The sequence below is a fragment of the Xenopus laevis genome, chromosome 3S (genome assembly GCF_017654675.1).
Source record: "Xenopus laevis strain J_2021 chromosome 3S, Xenopus_laevis_v10.1, whole genome shotgun sequence".
NCBI classification, from domain to species: domain Eukaryota; kingdom Metazoa; phylum Chordata; class Amphibia; order Anura; family Pipidae; genus Xenopus; species Xenopus laevis.
This window is the reverse complement of record NC_054376.1, coordinates 47,597,519-47,618,140: the sequence shown is the minus strand read 5'-3', so window position 1 is coordinate 47,618,140 and position 20,622 is coordinate 47,597,519. Positions and strand designations below refer to the sequence as shown.

The window sequence follows — 20,622 nt, the reverse complement described above, 5'->3', positions numbered from 1 at the left end:
ACTAGTGACATTTTACATGGCCACATAAAGGCAAATTTTTATATCTATCTAGTAGATATGTTTTCCAAAATGTTTGGGGTTGGGGAACTAAAATTTGAATCTCAAGGTCATCAACAGTAAGAACTAAAGGCTAAGTGTGTGGCCTGCTTAAAGGGTCATTTTTGGAGAATTTTTAATTTATCTACACAGTTAATTTGTAAGCAGATGATATATAGCTATCCCTAGGGTCAGACATCTACTTTTTATGTACAGGCATGGGATCCAAAATCCGGAAACCTGTTATAGAGAAAGTTCCAAATTACGGAAAGGCTGTCTCCCATAGACTCCATTATAATCAAATAATCCACATCTTTAAAAATGATTTCCGTTTTCTCTGTAATAATAAAACAGTACCTTGTACTTGATCTAAGATATAATTAATCCTTATTGGAAGCAAAGTGAGCCTATTGGGTTTATTTAATGTTTACATGAGTTTTTAGTAGTCTTAAGGTATGAGGATCCAAATTACAAAAAGATCCATACCTGTATTAATGCAAAAGACTAAAGAGTAGTTTGCATATCATTTTAAATAATATTTGCCAAACAAATGCCTGGTGATAGACAAAAGAGCATATATTTTATTACAGGGGATGGTGACCGTTAAATAAACTTTTGGCATGTTATAGATGAAACTATTCTAAGCAATCTTTCAACTGGTCTTTTTTGGCTACTAGGTTAATTAAGCCCTAGCAACTAGTGATGCACTGAATCCACTATTTTGGATTCGGCTGAATCCCCGAATCCTTCATGAAAGATTCTACAGAACCTAATCCTAATTTGCATATGCAAATAAGGGTCAGTGGGAAAAAAATCACTTTCTTGTTTTGTGATGAAACCCTTCCCATCCCTAATTTGCATATGAAAATTAGGATTTGGATTTGGTTGGCCAGGTTTTATCCTGCTGAAAAAGGCCGAATCCTGTCTGAATCTCGAACCGAATCCTGGATTCGCTGCATCCCTACTAGTAAGAGCAGTTTAAATTTCAAGCCTGGCAGCTACACATGAAAAAGGTAAATTATTAAGAAGCCACAAAAAATTAAAAAAAGAACAATTGCAAATTCTTTTAGAACATCTCGGTCGGCATCATGGTAAAAGTCACTCTTTAGGGGAATTACTCTTAAAGCACAGAATTTTTGAGGCGGCAGCAGCAGCCCTAAAAGCTTTCATATGCAGACTATTTTATTTGCAAATTCTACAATTATGGGGTGGGGTAAGATTTTTGTTTTGGTTCCCAAATACATATCACTGAAAAGGCTACAGCAATATTTCAGGGTGCATAGCAACTCATCATTTTGCCTATTCAATTCTGAAAGTCAATTAGATTAATTACTGTACATGCCAATCTTTTTCCCGGGGAATGGATTCACACTGCTGAACTAAAGAATCTTATCAGACAAGTTTTCAGCAAAAGGCAAAACAATAACAGTTCGTTAGTGCTAAAGCAGAAAACAAAATGGTACATGTCTACAGATAACAGCTATATAATTTCCCGGTGGCAGTTGCATACAGTGGGTGTTATAGGGCACTCGATAAAAGGAAATATAATGTACCACCACTCAACAGCATGCCTGTGCCAAGTTCAGTATGATTTTGAGAAAAATAGAGTGGTAACTATGAGTGAAGGCATTTTACAGGGGTATGTACTGCTTGATTACACAACACTTACACTTCCAATGGTTTAACTCCAAGGGACTGATTAAAAAATCAGCATCAACCAGCAGGAAACACTCATTAACACCCCGGCCCCAAGCCTCCCTGGAGCTTCTCAATAGCAATATGTAAGCAGGATTCACATCTTTACTTGCTCAATAAAGCCATCAGCTTAACGAATGATGTTTGAACTTATACGGCTACATCAATAAACAAGAATATTCATACACTGCCATGGACTGAAAAAAAAAGCATTCGCCACTCTCACATCAGAAATTCATTCCATATTGTACATATTATGGTATTTTCTTTTTGCTCAAAGTTTCTTGCGGCCATAAAAGCAACTGTAAGGGAACTATGGGGACAAATCCGAAAGCACACTGTGCGGTTACAGGTGACTGCCATTGAGATTTGCATTAGAGTACCACTGTCCACACGGTGAACTTACTTTTTAATGCTTATAACTTTTATTTACCTCCCAGTATTTGAATGTAAAATTGAGACGTTTTAGAATATACCCCAGATCCAACCCAATGTTACCCAGCTACAACCAGGCATCACTGATCCAAATAAAACGTTAAGTATCTATAAAGCTGCAAATTGTCTTAGAATCCCACTAGCTACATAATTCTAACTGTAACAGTTGGACATATGGACAATAAACCGTTCCCTTATGATGAGATTTTCATCTGTAAGATTCTATCGAGGTAAATGAAATGTCATAAAGGTATAGGATCTGTTATCCAGTAACCCATTATCCAGAAAGCTCTGAATTATGGGAAGCCATCTCCCATAGACTATGGCACAGATTATTTCCTTTTTTTTTCTGAAATATGAAAATGGTACTTGAGACAGAATTAAATGGTGTTAATATAAATTTTATATACAGTATGAGTCTTTATACTGAAAATATTTTTCCCCCTTTAAAATACTAACCAGATATAAATGCCTGTAAATGGTCAATTCCAATAGTCTGCCCCACATACAGTCCTGCACCAATCACTTATTGCTTTACGTTGTGTATGTGACTGACAGAAAAGACTTGTACATGCCCTCCATAGTGTAACATTAATGCTGCAATGTTTAACCCTTGTTATTAACACAGTAAATATTGTATCTCAAAGTAAAACCCACTCTTGTGCTTATATCCTTTCAGTACTTGAAGAAAAGGTTACTTTAACACATTTCCCTGATTTAACATTTTCCGGATTTTACATAATTTTTCCTGGTCCCCATGAAAAACCTAAAATGTGGGTTCTACTGTATTTGCAAGTTGAAAGCTGGTGCATATATCCTTATACACAGTATATTCTCATGGGATTCATTATTGTTGTCATTATTTATATTGTTGCAGCATTTCCTGCATTACTCGACATTAGTAAGTGGAAGTGACAAGCGCTGACAGTAATACAGTAATCACAGTAAAACAAAAGAAATGGGCAGGCACAGTACAGTGGACACCCTTCTGTGAACGGGGACACATTCTAGAGGATGGGATAGCCCATTAAAGAATTTGTACTGAAGTACCCAAAATGATGACAATTTTAAAGAACAACACCTAAAATATGGACGAGAGAGGTATGGGAAGTTTGTCAACACAGTTTTTTGGACTACTTAAAAGAGCCTTAAACAGCCTCATACACCACTGCCCTTAGCCTGTTCTTGTAAAAAATAATAATGGTGTATTTTTGCTTTCAATCTAAAAATCATGCATAAAATAAGCACCATTGTGGCAAAGGAGGCATCCAGACAGAGTCCAGTAAGCTACCAGATCACTTGAAAATTCAGGGACACATCTAGAAAGGTAGCACTGACTGCATTCAAAGAAAATTGCAATCAATGCAGCCCTGTAACATGCATTTATTAGAGGTGTCCCTGAAACTTCTAATGGTAATCTGGTAAACTTACTGTAGGGTACATAACTAATAACTGTAAAGAATACGGGAGGAAGGGGTCATTCTTCCACTGTATAGAGCACTGGTAAGGCCCCATCTAGAACATGCCGTACCGTTTTGGTCTCCATCACTCAACCAGGACACTATTGTATTAGAGAGGGTACAAAGAAGAGCAACTGAGCTGGTAAAAGGTATTGAAAATCTTACCTATGAGGAAAGACTGGCCAAATTGGGGATGTTCACACTATTATGGAAAGGCATCCAAGTTATAACAATGTACTATGCTTGGCTGATCTGCAAGGTTGAATACAATGTATCAAACTATAAAGAACAACTGAAGTGAGGGTCAGAGATCCAGATAATCTGAATGCCTGCCCCACAACTCCCAGCAACCCAGTTCAGACCGCCAATGCTAGTTTAAATAATTAATGCACTTATGATCCCATATTTAAAATATAACTTTTAATAACACGGTTTAAAAATAGAACACACCAAGCGTGAACGTAATGCCACAACCAACAGACCCACTGCGTTTAATAGCGCAGAGCTGTGTCCATAAAACCACAAAGCTAAAAACTGCACAGGTGGACGTGTGATGGTACTGTAAGCAGTACATCAGCGTAAACATTAATTTTAGAGAGCCCTTCAAGTCAGGTAAGTATGACACTAAGTTCTGCTGCCCCCTTCCGTTCCCATGCGGCGAACCTGCCTGCCTACGTTGGGAGCAGTCGGAGCTATTCTCACCACCGTCCACCTATGCTGCCCTACGCGTTTGGCCGCATCAGCGGCTTCTTCAGGGGCATAGCTATGAGGAAAGACTGGCCAAATTGGGGATGTTCACACTATGTATAAATATATAAGGGGATCATATAATAATCTCTCTAATGCTTTATTTACTAGTACAGGTATGGGATTGGTTATCCGGAAACCCGTTATCCATAAAGTTCCGAATTACGGAAAGATTGTCTCCCATAGACTTCATTATAATCAAATAATCCACATTTTAAAAAAATTCCTTTTTATTCTGTAATAATAAAACAGTACCTTGTACTTGATCCAAACTAAGATATCATTAATCCTCATTGGAAGCAAAATCAGCCCATTGGGTTTATATAATGTTTACATGATTTTCTAGTAGATTTAAGGTATGAAGATCCAAATTACGGAAAGACCCCTTATCCGGAATACCCAAGGTCCCGAGCATTCTGGATAAAAGGTCCCATACCTGTAGGTCTTTCCAACTGACGGTCACCCATTCCGATTAGACAAAAAGAAGTTCAGCCAAAATATTCGAAAGGGTTTTTTCCAGTGAGAGTTGTGAAGATGTGAATTTCTCTCCCTGAATCAGTTGTACAGGCTGATACATTAGATAGCTTTAAAGGGGAAGGAAACCTAGTCGACGCAAACCCCCCCTCCCGTTTGTTGCCCTCCCTCCTTCCTCCCCCCTGGCCTACCCGTCCCGCTGGGCAAATGCCCCTAACTTGTTACTTACCCTTCTGCGGAGGTCCAGTCCAGGGAGTTCCCAGACGACATCTTCTTCCACGCGATCTTCTTCCTGCTTTGAACGGCGTATGCGCAGTAGGATAATTTCGCCGGTACGATCTACTGCGCATGCGCGTAACTTTTGGCGCATGCGCAGTAGATCCGTACTGGCAAAATGATCCTACTGCGCATGCGCCAAAACGCCGTTCACAGCAGGAAGAAGATCGCGTGGAAGAAGATGTCGTCGGTGAACTCCCTGGACTGGACCTGCGCAGAAGGGTAAGTAACAAGTTAGGGGCATTTGCCCAGCGGGACAGGTAGGCCAGGGGAGAGGAGGGAGGGTGGGCAACAAACGGGAGGGGGTGGGGGGTTTGCGCCGACTAGGTTTCCTTCCCCTTTAAGAAGGGGTCGGATTTTTAGCAAGTGAGGGAATACAGGGTTATGGAAGATAGCTCATAGTACAAGTTGATCCATGATCACAGCTATTATGGCTCTCTGTAAAACTTTCATATGCAAAATAGGATTGTTGCTGCCAAGAAAATATCTAACTTGTAGCTGCTTGATAAACTTATAAAATCTGTAAACAAAGTATTTCCCTTATTTCCTAGAACTTTGATGGGTAGTGTCAGCAGATGGTCAAGTTTAGCTGCAACACTGGAGAGGTCATGGATGTGGATAGAGGAGTTTCCAGTAACAAGATGGTACACATAGGAGCAGCATCAGGAAGGACTTTGTGAATGTGGACAACAATAATTCATTCAGGGTAGGACGATCCGACGTGATGCAACAAAACCGCCGCCGCAACGTGCAGCGTCTGCACCCGACAGTCATGTCACGACGGATCAACCCAGCGACCCTATCTCTTACCTTATTTCTGTTGCATGCGATTTGTCGGCGGCGTTTTGTCGCAGCTCGTCATATCACGCCGAAAACGTCCGAGTAGTCCTACCCTCATTCATTCACCCTTAAGTGAACTTTTAGTATGGTACAAAATAACTTAGCAACTTTTAATTGGTATTTTTTGTGTAGTTTTTTAATTGTCTACCTACCTATTTTGCATCTTTCCAGCTACCTGTTTGTTCGGGGTCACTGACCCCCGCAGCCAAAAATCCATTGCCCTATAAAGCTATAATTTTGTTATTGCTCTTTTTCTTAAACTGGTCAAAGATGTGCAGATTTCACCCCTGTATCCGATGATCAACAGGAGACATTTTTACTTGTGGGCAAAATTCACCTGATAGATGGTAATTGAAGCATTATTTATACAGAATCCACTGTGCGACTCTGATATTACTGCTGGACGGCGGAGGGCCTTTTCTGCCTCAGGAAATATTTATGTCAAGAGGCATTATATTTATTTATTAACGCTGAAGAAGTCGCCTTGAGTGAAGAAACTCGGTACTGGGACTTGAATCTTTGGAAAGCACGTTAACGGAAATCGAATCTTCCAATTGGGTTATTATACGCTATCGATGCCTGCAAATATTGTAAGTACATTTTATCTACAATTAATAAATTGTTTGAGAAGATTTTACACCAGGGGAGTGCGACCTTCTTATTATCTATTTTTAGATCACTCCTGGCTTGACCATCCAGTTTTTTTTGAAGTGGCAGCACCCAATCAGCTGTGATTGTTTGATAAGATTATCCCGATCGAGATCTGCTGGGACCGCACACTCCAACTCTAATTGTAATTTGGGTTCTTTCCTTTTTTCTACAGAGACTACTTTCTTTAAAGATTGTTACAAAGTGCCCCCTACTTACTAATCTACGATGAATGATCAGACCTCGCAATCTTCCGACCTGCCACTAACCATACAGATTAATTAAGTAGTAAAAGAACAAATCAGACAATGTTCTGGCTGTGACAGCAGGGCCGGAACTAGGGGTAGGCAGAGTAGGCACGTGCCTAGGGCGCAAAGGTGGAGGGGCGCCAGGCACGTACTTACTCCTACCCCTAGTTCGGTCCCTCTCTGCCAACCGCCCATCTGTGCGAGTACGCGAACGCATGTGTCGATTCGCAAATGCACAGAAGCATCTATGCGCTGAAGTGTCTTTTCGCGCATGCGCAGAAGCGCGCAACTAGCCGGCGCAACAAATAATACTAACTGTCACCCATTGATATCGTCAGATAGGCAATACATGCAGAGAAATTATCGTTAGCTGACAGAAATCTTCTAACCTGTCGATCGTCGATGGTACAAAAAATGTTGGGGCGATCCACACAAGGTCTGAAAATCATACGGAACTTTGATTCGTGCGACTATATCTTGTGTCTATTATGGCCAACTTTACTTATCTTTCTGTTATGGCCCTTACTCTTCTGCCATTCTATTATTTAAGCTACTCCCTGGTTGCTAGGTCAAACTGGTGCCTAGCAACCAGATTCCAAACCGGAAAACAGCTAAATTAAAAACAGGGAATATAAAAAACACACACAAAAATTCAAGACCAGCTGTAAATTGTCTCAAACCCCTACTAAATGGTAATATAAATGTAAAATATCCTTTTAAACTGCATACAGGAGGAAACATCCAAACAGTGCAAAGCCTGGAAGAAATGTGCTGTATTGGTGAAATGGTCGGGAAGGAAAATCAAACAAACAGCCTCATTCATGACAGACTGACAGGGTTGCAGTTTTGATTAATGTAAAGTTCTACAAACTTGGGTCCCTAAATGTGGTTACATTTCAACTCCTGGCAACCTCTGGCATAAAATTAAGGGTCAAGGCATGCTGAAATGTTACTGCAGCATCTGGGGACACCAATTTAAAGAGACAGTGACACCAGATAAAAGATGGCTGAATACAGCAGAGGTGATAGCAAACACACTGCTATTGAAAACATGACTTATATTTCAAAGAAAAGGCTATTCCATGTACATTATAGAAATCAAGTTATCACAGATGAAAATAATAATTTTTTTTGTCTTACAGGAACAAGGGGTGGTTGCAAGGCCACTGAAAAGCCACTAAAATCATAAACAATATCAAAAGGGTTGTTCACCTTTCATACAAGATGTTTAGTTCAGTTGTTTTCAGATTGTTCTCGAGAAATAAAGTCTTTTTTCTCAATTACTTTCCATTTTTTAAAGTTTTTCCAAAATGTAAAGTTGAATGTCCCTGTCTTTGGTGTCTCAGTCTGGCAACTTAGTAATTCAGATGCTAAACTGTTACAATTTTGCAACATTGAGTTGATACATTTCTGAGCAGCAGGAGTATTAGCAACTATTGTATCAATTCTAACAGCTGCCTGTAATGAAACCCAGAGATTCTGCACAGCAAGGACAAAGAAAAGAAATGTATTAACTAAATGTTTCTATTTAGATCAGTGTAGAGGGTAGGTGACCCCCCCCCCAGAGCTGCTTTAGAAAGATGAAAAATTAGACTTACACTTTAATATTAGAAAAACAGTCACATATAGAAAGTAGAAAGTAATTGGTAAAAGTCTTTATTTCTGGTGAACTGTCTGAAACCAACTGAAATGTGTTGGAAGGTGAACAACATATACCTGCATACATATTCTTCGGCACACCACTTACTTTTCCTTTTTCCTTTAGGGTGCATTCAACTCCTCCAGCTACTTCCAAGCCTGGTTTTCATACAACAATTCCCATAGGGAGGAAGCACACCAAACATATGATTTTGCCTTTTAGGACATTTATTCAGCAGTGTTGGCACAAGCTTTTGGGGTCAACCCCTTCCTCAGGTGCAATAAAAATCAAGTGAACATCATTGCATTAAATACCTTTAACACCATGTGAGCTATCATGTGATACAATTAACTGTTTAGTACTCGATCCCATTCCTCTTTATATAATGGTTTATAAATATCCCAAAATTCATGAAGGAAAGAAGAATCCTTTTAGGAAAATTCATTGCCTGCAATATAACAATAAATACTATAAATAACTCATTTAAAACATACTTGTATCAAACATTATTTGCAACAATATTAAAACTTTTACAAAAAGCAATTAATACATTATCCTTCACCGAGTAACGTTACTATTGTAGCCTAATAGAGGCTTGTTACATATTATAAAAAACATCTCATGTTAAAACTTTCATTTAATCCCATAGGTGTTAGGGAATCCAATCTTTTTATCCACACTGCTTCTCGTTGCAGCAACCGTTTTCTTATATTACCTCCCCTCTCAGTAGTTACCTGTTCCAATATATTCCATCTTAATTGGGCAACCGTATGTTTATTATGGAAAAAATGTTTTGCCACCGACATTTCAGACAAATTTTCTTTCTTATTTTCCTGTTTCTCTGTATCTGGTGTAAAGTTTCGAATACTACTTTTATGTTCATTTAGTCTAGTTTTTATAGATCTACTCGTCTGTCCCACATAGGTAAGTCCGCATGGGCATTTTATCATGTAAATGACTCCTGTACTGTTACAGGTAAAATGCCCATTCAATTTTATTGGATAGCCCTTGGATGGATGTGCTATAATGTCCCCTTTCAGGATACCATTACAATGTGCACATTCACCACATCTGAATGTGCCATTTTTTAAAGGTGCCAATAATCCCAAATTTTTATCTTTTTTTAGGATTTTTTTAGTCACTGTCTGTCCTATCGATTTTCCTCTTCTGTACGAGAATAATGGCGGATCTTTAAACAGTTTACCCATTTCTCTATCTTTTTGTAGTATCCTCCAATGTTTCAAAATTATTCGCCTAACATATGGTGTCTGGCGACCAAAAGTTGAAACAAATGGTATCTGAGAATTTTTTTGTTTCCCCTTTCTTTCTCTTCTTATTAATAACCTTTTTCGTTCCATTACTTTAAGGTCTTGTTTTACCTCATTAAGTTGGTCCCTGTCATATCCCCTTTGTGAGAATTTTTTTATCATAGCATCGGCTTCCTGTTCAAATACATTTTCTTTAGACGTAATACGTCTCACCCGACTTAACTGGCTGCGTGGAAGTCCTTTAAACACCCCCGGTGGATGACAGCTTGATGGTAACAATATTGTATTACAATCTGTAGGCTTATAATGGATTGCTGTAGACAGGGTATTATTTTCAATAGATACTTTAACATCCAAAAAGGCTAGGTCTTGTTCCGACCATACTGAGGTAAATTTGATGGTATTATGTACCTCATTTAAATTTTTCACCATCATTTCAAATTGGTCCACAGTACCATCCCAGATCAGAAAAATATCGTCCATATAGCGCCAATACTGCAATATATACTTGTTCCACATATTGTTATTAAGGATATACTTATTTTCAAAATCATGCATAAACGTATTTGCATATATAGGCGCCATATTGGCCCCCATAGCGCAGCCTATCTGCTGGACATAGTATTGCTCAAAAAATACAAAATAATTTCTGGTCAATATCATCTCCAAAATTTCACAAGCAAAATTAATTTCATGATTTTTTTTATCCAATTTGGTTAGGTATTGTCTTATGCTTTCAATGCCCTCACTATGTGGAATTGTGGAGTATAGATCACATACGTCCAAAGAGCACAAGAGTACCTTCCTGTCTGGCAATTTTACATCCATTATTTTATCCAGGAAATCAGTGGTATCCTGGATACAGGTATGCACTGTTACAGGTATGCACTGTTTTAAATGAGTTATTTATAGTATTTATTGTTATATTGCAGGCAATGAATTTTCCTAAAAGGATTCTTCTTTCCTTCATGAATTTTGGGATATTTATAAACCATTATATAAAGAGGAATGGGATCGAGCACTAAACAGTTAATTGTATCACATGATAGCTCACATGGTGTTAAAGGTATTTAATGCAATGATGTTCACTTGATTTTTATTGCACCTGAGGAAGGGGTTGACCCCGAAAGCTTGTGCCAACACTGCTGAATAAATGTCCTAAAAGGCAAAATCATATGTTTGGTGTGCTTCCTCCCTATGGGAATTGTTGGAAGGTGAACAACCCCTTTAAATGTAGCTCATCTCTTGCTGTATGCGTATACAGATATAACCACATGCAATATTCATTTAAAATAATAAAAAACATTGAAATGTCTGTTGATAACTGCTAAAACTGAAAGTAAACTAGAACCTTTTATATCAAATCAGTGCTGGCTGAACAATCAGTGAAACTGGTGAATGCTTTGCAAGGTTTCTTAAAAGGATATATACAAAGGGCAAGTAAACAGAAGAAGATTCAGCCTACAAAGTGCTGATTGCTACTGCCAACACCCTTGAGGGTTAATTCTCCCAATAAAGTTGATGCTAAACTACAGGGTCGTTGTCTGCCCCCCCCCCAGGGGCAGTTGTGGCCCCACAATAAACCTTACAATAGGTCCAGTGCTGTCATGCAATCTCTGCACGCTGTGTGATGATTCTGCAGGTCACATTCACATATACATAGAAGTCATGTGTACTGGAAACATGCCGAGCTCCTATCAACCCAACACACATGGCCTCAGTGTCACGCCTGCTGCTAGTGTGTGTATGTGATGAACCCCCTCTCTAGGAACTGTCTATGCTGGGATCCGCCACTACTCTCACACACATGCAAACATTATATATATATATATACACACACATCAGCACATTTACAGAGTAACCAGAGCTCTGATCCTGTAACAGTCAGACCTGTGATTTCATCATTATTAGTAAATACAAAGTGTCGAGCTTCCCGACCCTACCCCCCCTACCCTACATAGACCCCCCCTCAATCCAAGCCTAGCTGCCCCCCCCCCGCCAAATGCCCCTAATTCTTTACTTACCCCTCTGCAGATTCTGTCCAGCAGAGAGAGATCTCCAGCTGCTTTGGTAATCTTCGGAATGAGACCGGCGCTTTGGATATTTTCGTGGTGCATGTGCAGCGAAATAGAAAATTACTCCAACTGAGCATGCGCCACCTCGTCGGCCTCATTCCGAAGATTAGCGAAGAGAAGAAGATGGCGCCTGTGAACTCCGCTGGACAGAATCTGCACAGAGGGGTAAGTAAAGACTTATGGGAATTTGCCCAGGGAGGAGGGGGCAGATAGGCTGGGGGGGAGGAGGGTCTATGTAGGGTAGGGGTTATTTTTATTAAGGGTTTGTTTCTCCTTTAAGGTCCAATAGACATGGCTGGTAGAGGATGCTGGGAGTTTAGGGTTGCAGATTACTAATCCCATTACTGCAATTGATTTAAAACACGTTGTCACTGGGGCAGTTAGTTTGGGAACTATGGTCTTTACAGCTGTTGTTGCTGCACTACAGCACTTACTCCCGGGGCATGCTGGGAGTTGTAGTCCAACAGCAGCAGGCTGAGCCCCAGTTCCGCCCCCGCACGGCAGCTGTCAGGAGGAGATTAAGTCAGTTCCTTACCCGGGACACTGTCAGGTCTGACATGAGCTCATCAAAAGCGCGCGTCTCCTCGGCCTGTTTCTGGTTGTGCAGCGCGATCTTCTCGCTGAATTTCCTCGGGTTGGAGGAGCTGCTGGCGGCCGGGGTGGCAGTCATGGCGCAGCTCGGGTTCCTCTCCCTGCGGAGGGAGGGGGGGAGATACTTGTGGGAGAATTGAGGGGAGTCCGCTGGTGACTCGCACTTCCTACAGTCCCTGCGGGACCGACACTACTCAGCCCGTCATGGAGGGTCCGGCTGCTGCTGCCACTTGCTCAGGAGAGGCCCTGCCTACTGCCGCCCCACAAGTTCTGCACAGCCATCCAGGATGAGCAAATCCACCAGCGGCCACAACTACGGAAGCTCCCCCGTCTGTACAATCCAGTTGCTGCTAAACTCAAACGTCCGGCGGGTCCGACTGTACAACCACTCCCTGACAGCAGCGATCACTCAGGCCTGGAACTGAGTCCCGCCCACTCAGCCTCCCCGCATAGTATCCGCCCCCGTCACTGGCAGCAAGAGACAGCCCACCGCCGGATAGGCTCCTCCCCTTGGCACCTCGCTAGCAACCACAGACCGCCCCCTCTTCCCCTAACGTTGGCACGCTACTAGCAGCCACAGAAAACTCCCCCGCCCTGGGAATGGTCTCTCCCCTAGGCTCTGGCACATTACTGGCGGCCTGAAACTGTCCCTGGCCCCTCCCCTCCCCCAAAGATTCCGCCCTGTGCCCCGAGAGTGAGTGTTGTGTGAGCGAATGGGCTGACATTTAGGCTGGGTTTTCCCCAATAAACCTTGTGGCCGGAGCTAATTAGTTGTGTGTTGTGGACTAATAGGCGGGGGAAGTATAGTGTGTCACTAACACCTGCATAAAATATCCAGCTCCTATTCATTACAACTTGGTACACTGCATATAACAACAATAAATTGGGTCATATCTGTTGCTTTTGAATCTGAGCTGAATGCTGAGGATCAATTGCAAACTCACTGAACAGTTATGTCCCATGTGGCCCCCCTTATAGTTGCTGACTAACTCAGAGTTAGAGAGCTGAAAAGCAGGAAGTAGTGTTCTGGCTATTATGTTACACATCCAGTCACTCCATCCTTTATACAATACATTTTTGGCTAACTAACTATATTAGAACCCTCATTTTATGTTTTTCAGGGGACCAGAAAAAAAATTATATAAAATCCAGGAAAATGTAAAATCAGGGAAATGTATTGTGCATAATAAATAGGTGGGACCACAAAACAACAATGTAAAACGAGGGAAAAACTTAAAATCAGGGGATGTGGTCAAATAAGGTTTACACAATCCAATCCATTTTTCACGTTACTTAACTGTTATTCAGCTTAAATTAAGATGGTAAAATAGAAAGAAAAAAAAACAGAGTACTATAGTCCCATTTGTTTACTATTGTTTCAATCATAGTTTTTACACTGAACTGTTCCTTTAAACATCGGAGGACTGAAGTATTATGCCCTTGGTGGCAGGGAGTAAGTTGTTCTTTTAGGAACATCTTGAATACACTGCTCTCATGTGCTTTCCCAGGAATGGGGCTCATATCCATTCATGACTTTAGGGGTATGTAGATGTTTGCTAAGCTTCATTCTGAAGTGGTGGCATATATGAACATACATACCTCTGGAAATTTTGGCAATAAAAAGAGGGACAAAAAGAGTTGCCGCGGGACTAATGTTTTTACCACGCCCATTTTGTGGCCACACCTTCACACATTCCTGTTTTTTTTTCTTTCAGTTATTACTATTATGCTAATGAAGGTGAATTGCACTTTAAGCTGTGAGTCTAAATTCTTCCAAGAGACCTGCTTATCTTAATTGTTACAATTACTTATTTGCGTACCTCAAAATTGTTACAAAAGTATCTTAGTGCATCTGGTGGCTGTTCTGGGCTTTCTGCCAAAAGCCAATTAAAGCTGGCCATAGACACAAAGATTTGATCGTACGAATCTCCGTTCCATACGATTTTCCACCATGTGTGGAGAGTCCCGTAATTTTTCGTGCAATGTCGTTCGGTCGTTCAGACGATTGGAAAGTGTAGAACATTTCTGTCGGCTACTGATAATATCTCTGCATGTATTGCTGATCTGACAATAGCAGAGGGAGACTGTCACCAGCTTTTGTCGGACATAACTTTCGTACGATTGCTGTCAGGGGCAGAACATTGTCTGATCTGTTATTTTACTCCTTTATTTGATCTGAATGGTTAGTGGCAGGTCGAGAGATGGCACCGAACGACCGTTCATCCGATATGAAGGTAAATCTGCAGGTCTATGGCCACCAGAAACTTTGTATCTATTTCTGGCTGTTCAGTGCAGAGAAGGGGACTTTTCAGTACAAATGCGGGACTGAGGGTTGAGCTGTCAAAAGTGGGACTGTCCCACTCAAAACGGAACAGTTGGGAGGTATGCACCTTTCCAGATTTCACCCAGACAGCCTGGTATTTGGAAGGGTTGTCCGGGTGAAACCTTGAAAAGATTTTGAAAGTAAACACTGATCACCACAAAATCAGTCCCACCCTGATGTCGCCCCCCTCTTATATTATCTGCCCCACTCCCCAGCCCCAGCAAAGGTGGCAACTCTACAGTATCCTATAGCAACCAATCAGCGAGTAGCTTTTTTTTCAGCCAACTGCAAGTAGAAAAAAAGCAAATGTATAATTGCTTGCTATAGGTCACTGCCCAGATGTAATTTTGCCCACTGTTTATAAATGAGCCCCATAAACTGTATGCGCTCCCCCCCCCCTCTGTTCATATATGCCACCATCATACCCTTAGAATGCAAAATCTATATATGTATCTATCTGATAACCCTGCGGAGGCCAAAGCAGGGGTGGGGAGGATGGAGTAGATCAAATCCTGATGTAAATGTGACAATATATTTTCTCCCATTATTGCCATTCACATCATGTAAAGGAAAGTAAAATGCTGGGAGCTATCATAGTCTAACCACAAATGCAGTGAGCCCTGATCTAGCAGGGACAGTGTGCCTGTGCAGAATAACCTATGCAATATATTTGTGGAAAGTCAGCTTTGTGTTTATGGGCACAATATGCTAGGAGGGGAACCCTGGTAGGGCTCCCTTATATCATTGTACTCTGTACACCTTCAACCCGCTTAGAAAAAAATGTAATTAATAAACTAGAATAAAATTAAGTGCAGCCAAACGTATCTCAAACATAAAAATAGTTATGCAAGGGCTCCCAGTGTAATCTCCTGAATGTTATGCTGTTTACAATACAAAAACTGTGGTACCGTGTTAGCAAAAATAACAAATAAAAAAAACAAACAAATACAAAAAGTATTGTAAAAGTGATACCTATATTGGCTAACAATAAAAATACATTGCAAGCTTTCCATCAGTGAAAGGTATTCACTGATCTAACAGTATATATGCTGTGCCTTTCTAGCTTTCATTTGTATTTTGCCTGACGAAGGGGCCTTGGTGCTCCGAAAGCTTGCAATGTATTTTTATTGTTAGCCAATATGGGTATCACTTTTACAATACTATTTTATTTGCTGTTTACAATGAAACTATAATATAATATATTGAATTAAAATTGTGATCCCTTGCTGAATTTTGTGGTACTTAATGTGACCTATTCCTGTGGATGGTATGGGATCCGTAATTCAGAAAGCTCAGCATTACAGAATCTCCCATAGAATCCATTTCATCCAAAATATTTATCCAAATAATCAAAATGATTTCCTTTTTCTCTGTAATAATAAAACAGTACCTTGTACTTGATCCAAACTAAGATATAATTAATCCTTACTGGAAGCAGAACCAGCCTGTTCGGGTGATTTAATGTTAACATGATTTTCTAGCAGACTTAAGGCATGAAGATCCAAATTTCAGAAAGATGTTATCTGGAAATTCCCAGGTTCCAAGCATTCTGGATAACAGATTCCATACCTGTATAGTGAAAAACATACCTCCTATTGTAATATACTGTATAAGGATACTATAAGTCACCAAGGAGTTCCATGACCATATAAAGGCACAAGACTGCATATCTTTGCCAAAACCAGACCTTTAGCCATAGTTCCAAGTATATCTATAATTCGTTTTTACCAAAAATGACTAACTTCAGTACACACACACACACACACACACAGTGAGATCCATTAGTTTGACCAAGGAACCAAGGATTCTTTGCTGTCATTTCTGGCCATATATCTATTAACAAAGGCATCACAAGGCTAATAGGCCATTTTCTCATCTGTCAAGTTTTAGGCTTCCAAAAGTATTGAGGACACTCTCCTCTAATCTTGCCTTGAATAGCCTCCAATCTAGTCACCCCAAATGAAGGCTTTGGGAAAGAAAGTCACAATATCAATCAACCGGTGAAAATGGAGGAGTGTCAAGTGTCTTATGATTAAGCTTGACACAAACAAGAAAGTCAGAATTTCTTTTAACGGCACCAACAGTGGTTCCCCCTCGGTTCTGCAAATAAGGGCTTAGATTTGGTTCGATATTCGGCCAAATCTTTCACAAAGGATTTGACTGAATCCTGAAATAGTGTATACAGTGCATCACTATCCATGTATAACATAATTTCTAGCATAATCTTTTTTTAAGACTTTGGTTGCCCCTATTGTGTCCTGTCTTCTGACCGTACACTTACAAATACACTATCAAAAAGAATTCACACACACCAATACAAATTAGATTTTTATTTTGTTGAACAGAAATAACGATGTGGGTGCATAGGCCCATGAACAAACAAGGGACCATATTCTACAAAACTGTCAAAGGATAAATATAACTTTAAAGAAAGTTATTTTTACTCGTGGCCACTAATAAATAATAAAAGTTTTAGAAAAGGGAAGATCCCAGATATCCAAGGAATTTTTAATTCAGAGCATGGGTTTATTTTTAATTTACTAAATATATTGCATGAGTTGTGGCATTTGAATAATCTCGGATTTATAAGATAATTTCCCTAAAAATTAAAGTTTTGAATTCTTATATTACAAATAGATGCATCATTTTGCAAAATATATTTCTATTAGCACATATTGGCCTGTCCACCTTCAATAAATACGTATTGCTGGATCATAGCTTGTCAGCAAAAGCATTAAAGTAAGACAGAAGTGTTAGTTAACAATGTGCTTGCCACTTGTGAAGCCACTGTATTATATTATAAATGTAAAGAAATATATCTATTTATAAAAAAAGGCTTGTGGCCATTCATAGAAAACTGGCACTTAATTTACAATATATTTTCTGAACATTAAAAAGCTATAATTGAAGTGGTGCGCAAGCATGGCCCTAGAAGAATATCAGCATTAGCAGAACTGGGTATCAGATGCCATTGGCTATAGCGCATTTATAAGAATGAACACAATCTTTCCAATGTCTGCATGTGAGAAAGGAACTAACATCAATATATTTTCTCTTTGATTCTAAATATTTATCCAGCTTCAGATTTAAAAAAAAAAAAAAAATGTTTTTACATTTTCCTGAGAAAAGCCATAAGACAATCTAAAAGAAAAGAAAAAAAATAAGTGGAATTTTGGGTGGCACTAACCACCGCTACTCCAAAATTAAAAATATTTCCTAAATATTTATGTTCACATAAAACAATGGCTGATACATCTTTTGGCAGCAATTCTACCTACTGCATATAAGTCGGACAGTGGTGCAAGCTAAATTAAATGCAGAGGATTCTTAATAAAAGGCATAACTAATATGGAGGAGGACTAATTAATATAGTTTAACAAGTCACTGCTGTAAAACTGGAATAGTTGAGATTGATTTCAGCTGATTTTTCTGTGTCAGACAATGTTTGCCTTACATTTCAGGACATATGCAAAATATGTTTAACAATGACCCTCCACTAAAACTGCTGCCAAGGAGGTAGTAATGCACATTACAACTGCTGTAAAACAATTCATTAAAATGAAGCAGGGAAGACTGCATTGTGGCTGATTTTGACTAATGAAATATAATAGTATTTGAGGACAAGGTTAAATTCTTTCTTGTTTTTACATTTGTGTCTATACAGCTTTTCGATCCATCTACCCTATCAGTAATAATAATAACGGGCAGGCGATCAGATGCTACCAAAAAAAAAAAAGTATAAAACACTTAAACAATATATATATATATATATATATATATATATATATATATATATATATATATATATATATATATATATATATATATATATATATATATGTATATATATATGTATATATATATATATATAGTGTATTAGTGCACGTACTCTTGTTGCTAATCAGCATTCTAAATAAATGTTTGTTCATGACATCCAAAATAGATTCCCTAAGTTAGGTACAATATGATATGTAACAGTAACACTATATTTGGAAGCACCGCAGCCTTTCTGCTTTCTTACAGCAGGATTCAGGATGACACAGATGGATGCTTGCAGAGGGCGGGCACACAGACTCATGCAGGTATAAAGCAGTTTGTGTTGGCTGACGAGTTTGACAGGACATACATATGATGTTTTCCCCAAACTGTCCCCCTATCTTCTCCCATGACTCTTCTTATTTCCCATAGAACTTCTTGTTGATGAGGAAGATGAGCAGGTTAACATTGACCTTTGCACGATCAAACATCTTCATGACAGCAACTCCTTCATACTGTAGTTGGAGAAGATCCTGCGCGAAAAAAGTTAAGTGCACATTAGCAAATGAGAATATTTTCTCTATATACAATTCTAAGCCCTATCTTTACCATATATAAAAATGCTGATATACCAAATAAACAGTTAAATAATGTAATTAAAATCACAATTTTTCAAAGCAAGCTCAAGGTCCCTTTGACTTTAAAAGCATTGCCTATATTTTAATGATCTGTGATTGTCACAATAAGTATTCTTTGCATCTGCATTAAAGGACAAGGAAAGAAACTAAAGAAGTAGCTAGAAATGTTGTACATTATGTTTTGGGCTTCTGTAGCAGCCCCAGACAACCACAGTCCCTTAGCAGTAAAGATCTGTGTCTCCAAAGATGCCCCAGTAGCTCCCCATCTTCTTTTCCGCTCATTCACTGCACATGCTCTGTGCGGCTGTAACTTACTGAGCTTAGGGATCCACTCACAATATACACTACACATAGAATATAAATGTCATAATATAAGGCTGATTAGTAATTAATACAGATAAATACTACATGGCAGCACAGAAACCAGTGCAATTAGCATCAGAATTTAATGATCAGCCCTGTAGCATCAGCTTATATTACAGGCAACCTCATTATCTGCTTGATAATTTGTGATGACCCCTAAGCTTAGCTTCTCAACAGCTGCTCAGAGCCCACTGAGCATGCGAGTGTCGCAGACACTTTCCAAGATGGTGACCTCCCGTGACAAGTTTGAAGTCCTGGATCATTGCTGATATTGACAAGCTGAAACTTAAGGCTGGTGCAATAAGTTCAGTGTATAAAACATGGCATTTTTATCTTTATTTATTTTTAGGGTTTAGTTCTCCTTTAACGACGGTGATGCAAAAATTAGCAATGATTAGTAAAGAGAAAGCCTAGGGCCATGCCATCTAGAGGCTCACCAGATGGCATGGCCCCCAGATCTTTAGACCAGGTAATGGGAAGGATGATCTTGTTCATCCTACAAGATTCTTCATAAGTGGTGTCTGGTCCCAGAAAAATTAGCAAAATGGTATTCTTCTTCATCTACTATAATTACAAATGTAACTCGCCTATCTCGCCCCTCCCCCCCGGGAAATTCCCAGAGGGAGGGGTACTGATGAACAAAATAATCCAATATATTCACAGACAGGAACAAAATAGACAAAGGCTACACTATGGAAGTCTGCTCTAGAGGTTATCCAACTGCTAAATCCAGGCTTATCATCTGTTTTGTAATGAAGAGGCTTAATAGCATCACAATCTACAAAAATGTGGGATTTATAGATCCAATATAGAGGCCTAATGCAAGATCATGGTTCACCTTTAGTTAACGTTTAGTATGTTATAGAAAAGCCAAATCTAAGCAACATTTCAACTGGTCTTCATTGTTTATTTTTTATAGTTTTTTAAAAAAAAATATTTGCCTTTCTCTTCTGACTCTTTCCATCTTTCAAATGGGGGTCACTGACACCCTCTAAAAACAAATGCTCTGTAAGGCTACACATTTATTATTATTGCTACTTTTTATTACTCATCTTTATATTCTCTACTATTCATATTCTAGTCTCTTATCCAAAGCAATGCATGGTTGCT

General features: G+C 39.4%; 2 protein-coding genes across 4 annotated transcripts in view; both read right to left on the bottom strand.

Annotated features, from left to right (window-relative positions):
• crtc3.S (CREB regulated transcription coactivator 3 S homeolog) overlaps nt 1–13,091 on the bottom strand; it is a 75,095-nt gene extending 62,004 nt beyond the window's left edge. For 2 of the 3 annotated variants that reach the window (XR_001935067.2, XM_018255373.2), the window contains exon 1: nt 12,377–13,091. Coding sequence is in view for 2 of the 3 variants with exons in the window: in XM_018255373.2 (XP_018110862.1) it covers nt 12,377–12,511 (135 nt within the window). In the remaining variant the exon portion in view is untranslated. The remainder of the gene's footprint in view (nt 1–12,376) is intronic. The other variant, XM_018255374.2, reaches the window with a different exon arrangement.
• Nucleotides 13,092–18,659: 5,568 nt separating this feature from the next.
• LOC445857 (ras GTPase-activating-like protein IQGAP1) overlaps nt 18,660–20,622 on the bottom strand; it is an 81,600-nt gene continuing 79,637 nt past the window's right edge. Inside the window, exon 38 of the mRNA XM_018255372.2 lies at nt 18,660–19,044. Coding sequence (XP_018110861.1) covers nt 18,931–19,044 — 114 coding nt within the window. The 3' untranslated portion in view covers nt 18,660–18,930. The remainder of the gene's footprint in view (nt 19,045–20,622) is intronic.